Source organism: Garra rufa, chromosome 9, assembly GCF_049309525.1.
Source record: "Garra rufa chromosome 9, GarRuf1.0, whole genome shotgun sequence".
In the NCBI taxonomy this organism is placed as follows: domain Eukaryota; kingdom Metazoa; phylum Chordata; class Actinopteri; order Cypriniformes; family Cyprinidae; genus Garra; species Garra rufa.
The window spans coordinates 20182006-20194199 of NC_133369.1; the positions used below are offsets into that span (position 1 = coordinate 20182006).

The window sequence follows — 12194 nt, forward strand, 5'->3', positions numbered from 1 at the left end:
TTAAATAAGAGAGACATCCAAAATGTGCAGAGCAGGGGTCCTCCAGGACTAGGATTGAGAACCACTGGCATAGAGGACAAGATGAGAAACGGTCGTCTCTGCTGATGTCTGCCACATTTGTTTTGCTGTGTGGTCCGCTAGTGAAACTGCCTAGTGAAAATAACTCGGACTAACAGGTTTGTAAAAAAAAAAAAAAATTAAAGTCTAACGTGACAATTGTGACATCTTCTGGAAAGACCTGATGCAACAATGACTTCAGCCCCTTGCTTTCACACAGTCATGTGATTATTCAAATACCAAATGTTTATTGAAATAAAATGAAATCTGAAAAACAAAGACAGTGTATTATAAAAGATACCATATTGTGCAACTGCAGTATTTCATTCATATAGGTTTGGTAAAATGTGTATTACATTTTTTTTTTTCTATAAAAATAAGAAAATCTAGGGCCAAATTACTAACAGCTGTTTAGTAAACCTGGCCCCTATTATTTACACATTCTACCAGAACAGAAGTAAAGCTTCTACACTGGTAGATAAAACCATACTAGACAATTGTCAGGTTAAAAGGGAGTTAATGTCCCAAAGTTAATCATTCCATTCAGACTCCTGTGGCTCCGACTGATAGGTCGAGTGGCACATGATGCTGTCTGTATATCCATTTGCGGCAGCTGAGTGGCTGTATTTTTCTGACATTGTCATCGTTGGCGTAAATCCATCACACTGTATGCTACTGTCCATGTCTTGGTAATTTCCAACTGAGGAAAAATAGAAAAAATAAATTAGAAAATTATTATTATCAGACTGGGTCCTATTTGGACTGATATATTTAAAACTCTTTAATAATATAAATTACGATCACAGATGTTCAAAAGTAATGTGTGCTGACAATTCAGCATCGCTATCACAGGAATAATTACATTTTGAAATACATCCAAGTAGACAAGTTATTTTGAATTGTAATACAGTATAATTTTGAAATATTTAGGGTTCCCACACCTTGTTTCACTTCAAATTCAAGGACCTTTTGAAGACTTTCCAGGTCCGATACCCTCAAATTCAAGGACTTACACTCCTAAAATTAAAGGTTCTTTATTGGCATCAATTGTTCTATGAAGAACCTTGAACATCCATGTGCACAACTGAGGGAAATGCATTTAATAGAGACACCAGTAGGTGAACAAAAAGCATTGTAAATTTGTTCAGTAGTTGTAGTAGTAACAACTGTAGTAGATTCATGGCTGGTAAAAAAAAAAAAAAATAATAATAATAATTGGCCTGTAAGTTTTATCATGTCACCAGCCATTGGCAGGTGTGGCAAAAAGTTAGTTTTCAGCCCTGCTTGTAAAATACATTGTAAAAATTTTTGTGTCAAATACTTTTTTTTTTTTTTTGCATTTATTTTTGGTCATCTGACAGATCTGATAATTTATTTGTCATACTATGTTTTGCATAAAACTGAAGTATATTCGGTACATCCTTACTGTATTCTAAAATTGTGATATTAACTTTTGCATGGATTTAATTGAAAAGAGCTTAAAACCAGAAGTTTTAAAATATATGAATATGCGTTTAAGTTTTCTTCTTTGGTGAGCAAAAATATCTTGAAGCTTGCATTTTCCAGGCATCATGTTTCAGCTTATTTTTGAGATACCATTGTAGTAGTTTAGTGCGTGTGTGAGAGCATCATGACAACATACAACACAAAGTACCTCACGTCTTAACGAAACACGTAAATGTGCAAAACTAACGTAAATCAAGCACGCTAGTATGCATAAATTGTATGCATAGGCCACAAAGTTTTGGCGAAATAACAAAGTAGCAGACTGGAGGAAATAATATGAAATATTTTCCCGAAAACTTCTTGCACAAAATAAATTCAAGCACATTCAAGGACCTGTGTCTATGTTTATTTTCAAAAAACTTTCCAGGGCCTTGACATTTTTTTTTTTTTCAGATTCACAAACATTCAATGATTTCATGGACCAGTGGGAACCCTGAATATTACTGTATTTTAGATCAAATGATTGGCCTGTCAACTCAAACTCATTAAATATTAAAAACCATCCAGGTCTGGTGTAAACAGTTTCTTGTAAATTGGTCATATGAGAGAAGTTGATTACTGTACAAACCGGAACTTCTACCTGTCATCATGATATGACAGGTTTTACAACAGTATGCGATGCAGACCCCATGTTTAGCAGAGACATCAAAGACTTAATCGCCCACACCAAATTAGGTACAGGAGGAAAGTGGGGGAGCCGTGGGAGGCCAAAACAGCTAAACCTAGGTTATTTGGCATGCACTGAAAGACGACACATGCGGTTTGTACCCTTCGTCTGTGCACTGATAAGATCAGAGGAAGTCAAAGGAAACTTCGTAATGATTTACACTGTGACGCAAAGCCATAGTTGAAGTCATCACAAAATACGGTATTGCTTATTTCGAAACTCTCCTGACTGCATTTCATATGTACTGTGGGAATGTTTGGTGAGATTCTAGAATGCTGTGTGAAGAGTTCTGAAAGATTTCCAGGTCACAGCTTTAGAATATTAAGAGATGCTTTCATAAGCAACATTGACACTCTTGTTGAACTGAACTGCATCAAAACTGAACTGACTGGAGCTGAGAAATAAATCTGGCGTACATTTACATCTATAAAGTAAAACATTTTACCTAAATGTGTGAGTTGCTGACATTCTGCATGTTTCTCCACATCGCAGTCTACAGGGTATTTCAGGATGTCTGGAGGAAGCACTGGCGAGATGTGGTTTAAAGAAATCTCTGAAAACACAAAATGGCAGTTATGGCTTATTAACTTAGATTCTCTGTATGTTTTATAGTACAGCATTTATTTATATATTTTTCAGTTGAATAGAAATTAAGATGTTTGAGGAAAACATTCCAGGATTTTTCTCCTTATAGCGGACTTCAATGGTGGTCAACAGGTTAAAGGTCCAACTTGTAGTTTCAAAGGGCTCTACACGATCCCAACTGAAGAATAAGGGTCATAGCTATCTTTTTTTAGAAAATGACCAATCGTTTCTCTAGATAAGACTCTTATTCCTCGGCTGGGATCGTGTATAGCCCTTTGCAGCTGCAAATTGGACCTTCAACCCATTGGCCCCCACTGAAGTCCACTATATAGAGAAAAATTCTGGAATGTTTTTCTCAAAAACCTTCTTTTTGACTAAAGAAAAAATAACATCTTGGATGACACTGGGGTGAGTAAATGATCAGGATTTCTTTTTCTAAAAGTGAACTAGTCCTTTAATTAATTGTTTTAATTGTTTGTGTGCGAGAGATGGACGTCATTTACAGTACTCGGTATTTGATTTCCTGCAACCATCAGATGTGTCTGATAATTTTGAACAGTTTGTTGTGCAGTTTACACCACACTGACACGTCTGTGAGCGTATATGTAGAACTGAAAGGATGTGGTTTACCAGCAACAGTTTAATCTAAAGCATCTTGTTCGTTAAGCAGAAAGTTATTGACAAAGAAGCCTACAGCAAAGCATGCATGACTGTTTTGACTTTGTGTGCATCCTCACTGATGCCTGAAATCTGTGACAGCAGCAGATGTATTATCTTAAACAGATAAAAGATTTTAGAACAGTTTGTCCCTCAGTGACCTGCATTAGACATTGTATGTGTGGGAATACATATGCGTCTATGCTAGTAGTATTAGCGACAGAGTTTGGGTTTGGTTTCCCATAAATCAAACATGTGTTACTGCTAAGTGACCCTTTTATGTACGTCAGTGCGAAGTTCTGCTCGCCCATCATCAAGGACAATTACAGTCAATCTAGAACTGCAACCTACAAATCTGATATGAAGTCAGCTTGACTTATTTGACCACTCAGCAAAAATGCTTCTAATCTGTCTCTAATAATATGATACAGTTCTACTCTACCAGTGAAAAAAATTTGATCAGTAAGATTTTTAATGTTTTTTTTTAAGTTTCTTTTGCTCACCAAGCCTGCATTTATTTGATCTGAAGTGCAGCAAAACTGTAAAATTTAGATATATTTTTACTATTTAAAATAACTGTTTTCTATTCTAATATATTTTAAAATGTAATTTATTCCTGTGATTTCAAAGTTGAATTTTTAGCATCATTACTCCAGTACACATTCCTTCAGATATCATTCTAATATTCTGATTATTATTATTATTATGTTGAAAACAGTTGATTTCTGAAGGATCATGTGACTGGAGTAATGATGTTAAAAATTCAGCTTTGAAATCACAAGAATTATTTTACATTTTAAAATATATTCAAATAGAAAAGGGTTATTGTAATTAGTAAAAATATTACAAAATTGTACTGCTTTTGCTGTATTATGGATCAAATAAATGCAGGCATGGTGAGCAGAAGAGACTTCTTTAAAAAACGTTTAAAATCTTACTGTTCAAAAACTTTTGACTGGTAGTGTATTTCAATGTTCTCATGTTTAATATTATATATCTATTGTTGATGACTTCCGAACTTATTCTAAATCCTCTCTTGCTCTCTACATATGTCATGATTGTAAATTCAGAATAGATATTAATGCTAAACTATTTATAAATTGCATTGCTGTGCATGGTTAGTGAGTGAAATGGGACCTAATATGTTACAGTACACTTACTTATAGGTCACATATACTTACCTAATCTTTTTGACTGACGTTTGTTTCTCCAATAAATTATAAACAGGATCAGAAATACAATCAGGGCTGTAATCACGATCCCCGTCCACAGGCTAGCAGGTAACAACCAAGAACAAGCTGAAATAAAGGAGATTTAGTGAGTTTTTTTAAAATAGATGAATTAATTAGATTGTTAAAACACACACACATTGAACATGGTGATGTTTTTTATAAAATAAGTTTTTTCCAGTAGAGTTATAGCAACTTACTTGTAGTACATGGATTCAGTTTTCCACACACAGCATCCGATTGGCTGGTCCCGGGAACTTTCAGCTCTCTACCCAAATCGTCACAACTGTAAAGTTTCAAATGAAGCAAATGATTTTAAAAAGGAAACTGTTACGTTTTATATCTATTGAGCTAAGGAAAATTACATGGAAAGTAGTTATGTATGTGTACAATATTAATCTTGTATGTGTGTATTGCTTTGCGTACATGTAGAAAAAAAGGAAAGAACTATCTATTTGTATGTCAGTGAGAGGTTGAGAAAGGAAGCGATACCCACCCACTCTCCTACAAAGTGAATGTCTACAGTTTTATTGAATGGAAGCAAATTAATGCGGGCTTATTTTGTGTAGGAGAATGACATAAAAACATTTACGTAAAACCTGTAATGGTTATACATAAAAGTTACGCATTCCTCCTCTGTGTTTTGTTTAAAATAGATAGTGGTGGATAAGAAAGGGCATTAAAGGTCTAAAAAGAAAAAAAATATACCTTGTGGAGAAAAAGCTAAGCAGAAGACAAGACATCTTTGGTTGTGTAACTTGGAAGTAATCATTAAAGTGAGTCAGAAGCTTGTGATCGTTTCACAAGAGATCATTTCAATGTAATGGACTTTTTTTAGTCATATGTTCACTGTGTAGGTGATTTGGTGAATTTGTGTGAATCAATCTGTCAATTGTGAAGTTGCAATTTATAAATGTGTAACACTGGCTCTCACCTTGTATAATTTTTGCAGCTGGAAACGTAGTCGTCCACATCGCTGTAGGTTCCCTCAAGGCAGGGTCTGCATACGGTGTCTGTCTGGTACGTGTCTGCAACACAGCTTCAGTTATTCTGCAGTCCTCCTGCCACGTATTACACTCTAAACAAGTTTAAGCGGTTCAGGCCATTGCAGATCTTCTAACAGGTATTTCCATGCTTTAATGGAAACTCAACTTGACCTGTCAGTATATAAGTCACTGTGGATATTGTGGCAAAGTGTAGTGTTATGTTCACAAGGTTGAGTTCATTTAGGTTAATGTTCCCTTTTCAGAGTCGTTAAACTGGATTTCAGAAATACACACTGAAGAAGGCATTTATAGCTCATGAAGACATATCAAAGGAAACTTGACTACTATCAGATGCATCTTTAGTTTAGGTACTTGGTGAAATTGTGTAGCAACTGTCAGGTGTTAAAAAAAAGCCCAAAAGTCACGTTTGAGGTATGACTGTGTATTATTTATGTTCCACATGTCAGAGTCTCTGAGAGTAACGCCAACCGCAGCTCGTATTTTACTCATAAATCAAAAACCAACATTCTAACAACCCATTGGAAATTCCAAATAGGTCCAAGACAAATTAGCCCTTTGGATTGGCCTACAAATTGACGTCACAATTATATAATTATATATACAGAGCAGACAAAATTTACTTACGTAATCCATAACATTATACATTTTAGGTAATAAAATCAGACTACTTTTTGATTACTTTTAGATTACTTTTTAGTTTATCGCATTGATTTAAATACAAATTGGCATCATAATTATGTATATGTATATATATATAAAAACAAATTGTAGTCTGTTACTGGATCCAAATTATATGACAAAAATTGTAGTTAGTAACATAATCTATTACATTATACATTTTAGGTAATAAAATCAGATTACTTTTAGATTACTTTTTAGTTTATTGCATTTATTTAAATACAAATTGGTGTCATAATTATATATATATATATATATAATTATAAACAAATTGTAGTATGTTACTGGATCCAAATTATATGACAAAAATTGTAGTTAGTAACATAATCTATTACATTATACATTTTAGGTAATAAAATCAGATTACTTTTAGATTACTTTTTAGTTTATTGCATTTATTTAAATACAAATTGGTGTCATAATTATATATATATATATATATATAATTATAAACAAATTGTAGTATGTTACTGGATCCAAATTATATGACAAAAATTGTAGTTAGTAACATAATCTATTACATTATACGTTTTAGGTAATAAAATCAGACTACTTTTTGATTACTTTTAGATTACTTTTTAGTTTATCGCATTGATTTAAATACAAATTGCCATCATAATTATGTATATGTATGTGTATGTGTGTATATATATATATATATATATATATATATATATATATATATAATTATAAACAAATTGTAGTATGTTACTGGATCCAAATTATATGTCAAAAATTGTAGTTAGTAACATAATCTATTACACATTACACATACTACTTTGAGATTACTTCTAACTTACCTTGTTTATCCTATTGACTTAAATAGGATAATATTGTACCATATTGACAAAAATACAGAGTAAGAAAATATATTCAATTTTGTTGTTATTAACAACCTGAAGTGCATTAAACATTATATTAAATCAAGGTTTCATAAAAAAAATGTGTTTGTGAAAGAACTGCAAGGGATTTATGAGTTGAATTAAAAGCTAATAATTAATCATAAAAAACTAAAAACGTACTAAAAAAGAAATATTTTATTTGATTGCCTCCAACGTCAAAGAACTAATGAACACGCAAATGTGATGCTTCATTATTAAAATATTTGTTTTAAAATCTCAGGGGTACTTCAAGTAAATATATTAGGTGAAAGGATCAGATGACAAAAAAGTTTGTGAATTTGTACATTTTAATGTGTTTGAAAGACAAAAGCCTTCCAAAGACATAGAAATACATGGTTAAATAAACTACAGAATGATAATTCAAATAAAAAAAAAATGTCTGATGACTTCTTAAACCTAAAATGACCTAAAAGATTGATTAATACTTACGAAGACTGATGACTCCGCTCCCTGGAAGACACGTGGAGACAGGGCTGCAGTAATCGCACTGGGAATCACTTATGTGTTTACAGTAGAATCCCGGCTTACACCTGCACTCTGTGTTTTTGTCTGCCTCACACTCCTTTACCATCTCCATGTTGCTGGCTGTCACACACATACCCAAACATTACTTGTTGAAAAAGACATGTGGCATTATTAGTAATAAAAACCAGAGTGAGTGAATGTGAAATTACTGCTTGAGCACTCCCTGCAGGATCGACACCGGCTCATGTTGTTTTCCTGATCAATAAATGTATGCCGTGGGCAGACTTCACACACTGACTGCAATGTGGCATTACAAGAAAACATATATTTTCCTGAGGGGGAAAAGAGAGCTTCTTTATCGCACAAGAATAAAATTAGCACATGAAGCACATGAAAATAGTAATTTGTAGACACAAGTTGCTTCCATATGACCTTAAAAGACCTACACATTTTAGCATACCTAAATAATGGGACCCTAGACCACAAAATCTGTTATAAGGGTCAATTTTGGAAACTTGAGATTTATACATTATCTGAAAGCTTAAGCTTTCATTGATGTATTGTTTGTTAGAATAGGGGAATATTTGGCCAAGATACAACTATTTGAAAATCTGAAATCTGAGGGTGCAAAAAATACAAATATTTATAAAATTGCCTTTGAGGTTGTCCAAATGAAGTTCTTAGCAATGCATATTACTAATCAAAAATCAAGTTTTGATATTTACAGTAGGTAAAAACCCATCAAACCAAGTGGTATCATCAAAAAAAAATTACACTTCTCAAACTGCATGTACAGTATGAAGTCCTCAAGTTCACACAGGTGTCCTAACAGAATAGCCATAGGTGTAGTTCATCACAATAACTATGAACATCCTCCACTAACATCTGCGAAAGTGTTCAAGTGCCTTTTGGATTTATCTTGAATTGTATACAGCTAGTTTTATCATTTTAAATAAGCTTATTGTGAAATATTTTGGAAAAGTGCCCATGAGCTCTTTCATTTTAAACACTGTTTTGTAATATAATGTGGTACATACACACATTCTATTCCACGTAATATATCATTATTTTAAGTTGATACGCCCTGAGTTATGTTAATGTGTAAGTTCCAGGAACCATGTAAAACAATTGTTTAGCAGGGTTATAGTACAGGATTTCCTGCGTACGCCAGGGTCTCTAGTGGGCTGACTTCACCTTGATAAAAACAATGTGATGAGTAAAAATAACACCCTGTGCCTTACAGTTAATTTTAAATCAAGCTATGTCTCTAAATTGGCACAAAACACAGGCGAACTGAATGTAAATTAACTTCATGTCGCAGTAATAAAAAGCAGAAGATTAGTCTATATCTCTCTTTCGCACACAGTGGTTTGCGAACTGCTATTAAATAAAGCTGCTCGAAATATTTTGACCAGCAACAAGTGATACAATACGTAAAACATTGTAATAGATAATAGCTAGAAATCTTACCTTTTGGACATTTGCTGCATTTCATTTCTCCCATCTCGGCTATGTTAACTGTTGTCTCGATTTGTTCCCTTCAGTGTGAAAAGTTTTGTGCAGTCATGTGAAGTCTGTTGACCTAGACACCCCTTAACACCAATTATGGAAGTGATGTCTTGATGCTTTCAAGTAAGTTACCAAGGAATTGATGATTATTCAGTCGAGCTGACCCGCGCTATTGCGTCAGTTGTCGTCTTCTCTTCTCTTTTCTTTTCTTTTTGTCTGTCACGCTTGCTTGCGTTGTCTTTTTGTGGGGTGCCTCAGTTCATCCGCTGCAGGTAGGGGAATCAGTTTTTTCTTTCCTTTCTGTATCTTTTTTTTACGTCACCCACTCTTAACCCCCTCTGATACTCTTTTTCTGCCCTCTGCGCTGGAAAGCCCCGCTACCTTTATCCACCCTCTGCACTTGTGCTTGCATTCACTTGCCTTCCTTCCTGTTCGTGCAGCATTAAACCCCACAGAGAGAAAGTCAACATGAGAACTCAGCTTATTGAGAAGTTATTGTGTGATTCAAATTACAGCTATCAACACTATTGAGGGCATTCAAACTACTTCTACTTTTAGAACTAGGTTCTTCTGCCAGTAAGTGTTTTATTTAAATAAACATTTCTGAATAAAATGACCACTCTTAATTCTTTCTGAATAAGGGCAGGAGTGTTTTAAGCAAAATACATCTGCGTGTATCTGTTGTTGCCTGTTCTCAATCACACGGTGTGACCTAAATATCAGAAAAAAAGTGAGGTCTGTCTTCAAAACCCACAGACACTTTTGTGGAAGACGCTGCAATACGATCACGGTGAGAATGTGTGTGTGTTTGTTCCTACTCTTTTCCTCATTTGGTCAGAACTGTTAACAGTGTAGTTTCATATCTTTACTGTAATCTCTAATGTGAGTGCTGGTGTGCCATGGCACATACAAAACTCTCTACATATCAGTATATAATATTTTAATCTGTAGTTTATGGAAAAAGGTCTTTCAATATTTACTCAGTCTCCAACATACAGCTAAGATAAAATATGCTGTCTTTAGACCAAACACTAAACAAACACACATTTTAATCACTCTCAAGTCTCTAATCACAATCAGGTTCCCATTGCATTTTCATAGTGGCTTAAACATGCACTTTATTTGAACTGTTTTATATTGTTATCTGAAGCATACTGTACATGTAGATCAGAGTTTTAAAATTCTTTGATGGCATGGAACTCCATATATAATCTTTTTGCAATGGACATTTTCCCAAAACTGTATATTGGATCTTTTTATAGCTTTTCTGTGATATATACAGTCAAACCAAAAATTATTCAGACACAATATATCATTTTAGATAGTTTTTCACTAGTGGGTGCAGGACACTAGTTAATTTTTGTAAGTGAGGGTAGCAAAACTGTCACATATTGTTCTTACAGTTGACTGTAAAATTGATACAAATTTGGAACCAAAAATTATTCAGACACTTTGAAATGACCATGTTTTGCTTAAGTGTTTTTCTTTAATTGCTAATACGACCTTTTTACACCACAGATTGAACAAAATTAAGCATTGCTTGGTAACTGGTCAACAAGTATTGATAGTTTTTGATAAATATTGTCATACTAAAAGTTGTCTGAATTTTTGGTTGATTGTAATCCATTACATACCTTTTTATTAAAGTTATCTGACATTATCAAGATGGATTTCTGGCACAGTTTAACTCTTCTTGAATTCTTGTCATATTTTATTACCATTTTCTAAACAATAGCAAATAAACTGTGATTATGTGAAAAATGTTGTTGTCTGAATAAATTTTGGTTTGACTGTATGTGTAAAATAGCATCCAGCCAATATTTACTTTTGAATAAGTTAACACTGTATCATTTTGTCTACCCACAATTAGAAACATAAAACAATGGCTGTCAAAACTATAAAATATTTGTGATTTAGCTCATGATTTTTCATGAGCCTATAGAACAGAGGTTAAAAATGTAATAAAAGCAAATTTAGAAATGTGACCATGGACCACAAAACCAGCTGTAAGTAGCACAGGTATATTTGTAGCAACAGTACTAGATTTATATTTGTAGCAACAATACATTGTGGGTCAAAATATTTGATTTTTCTTTCATGCCAGAAATCATTAGAATATCAAGTAAAGATTATGTTAAAATATTTTATAGATTTTCTACCGTAAATATATCAAAACTTAATTTTTGATTAGTAATATGCATTGCTAAAACTTAATTTGGACAACTTTAAAAGCAATTTTCTTAATATTGAATTTTTTTTTCCTCCCTCAGATTCCAGATTTTCAAATAGTCGTATCTCAGCCAAATATTGTCCTATTCTAACAAACCATACACATTCATTGACCCTTAAGACTGGTTTTGTGGTGCAGGGTCACAAATGTAATTTTATTTTAGCACATCTTGTAAACAACAAAAACAAAACAAACTTAAGGTTTAGGCTCTACAACAACAGAAGTGGGATTCATGGCCTACACTGGAAACTTATCTCTGTAATAGTGAACAATTTTACTTCCTTAGTTTTGTGTTAAATAAAGATATTACCCTTTCTGTTTTACTTCCTTTGTCTGGTGTTTTATAGCTTGCTTAGCTCATTTGGAGGTATTATATAAATATATGAGACTGAGTAATTGGTAATATAGCATAATTTGTGGAATTTATTGACAAAGGTCATGTAGTGTAGTTTTTAAATGTACTGTTGCATTAGAGTAAATGTTAATGTGTCTACATATACACATTTTCTAAAAAGTACACAACAGCAAATCACAAATAGAACAGCTCTATCCAACTTATTCCTCAAGAAGTGGCCAATGAGCGAGGCGCCCAGCTATATTAACTGCTATAGGGAAATAATAATAAGAAAAACAACATGCAGTAATATGTAACATAGTTTGAACTACAAACCAGTGTGTTAATAATTAAGATAATACATTAAA

General features: G+C 33.3%; 1 protein-coding gene across 1 annotated transcript; it reads right to left on the reverse strand.

Moving 5' to 3' along the window:
• Positions 1–280: 280 nt before the first annotated feature.
• Positions 281–9635, reverse strand: LOC141342732 (tumor necrosis factor receptor superfamily member 3). The gene is made up of 8 exons (XM_073847248.1): positions 9224–9635; positions 7963–8085; positions 7718–7873; positions 5636–5729; positions 4902–4987; positions 4654–4770; positions 2676–2783; positions 281–757 (listed from the first exon to the last, which is right to left on the reverse strand). The coding sequence occupies exons 1-8, from the start codon at positions 9255–9257 to the stop codon at positions 588–590; spliced, it is 888 nt and encodes a 295-aa protein (XP_073703349.1). The 5' UTR covers positions 9258–9635; the 3' UTR covers positions 281–587.
• Between the last annotated feature and the right edge of the window lie 2559 nt (positions 9636–12194).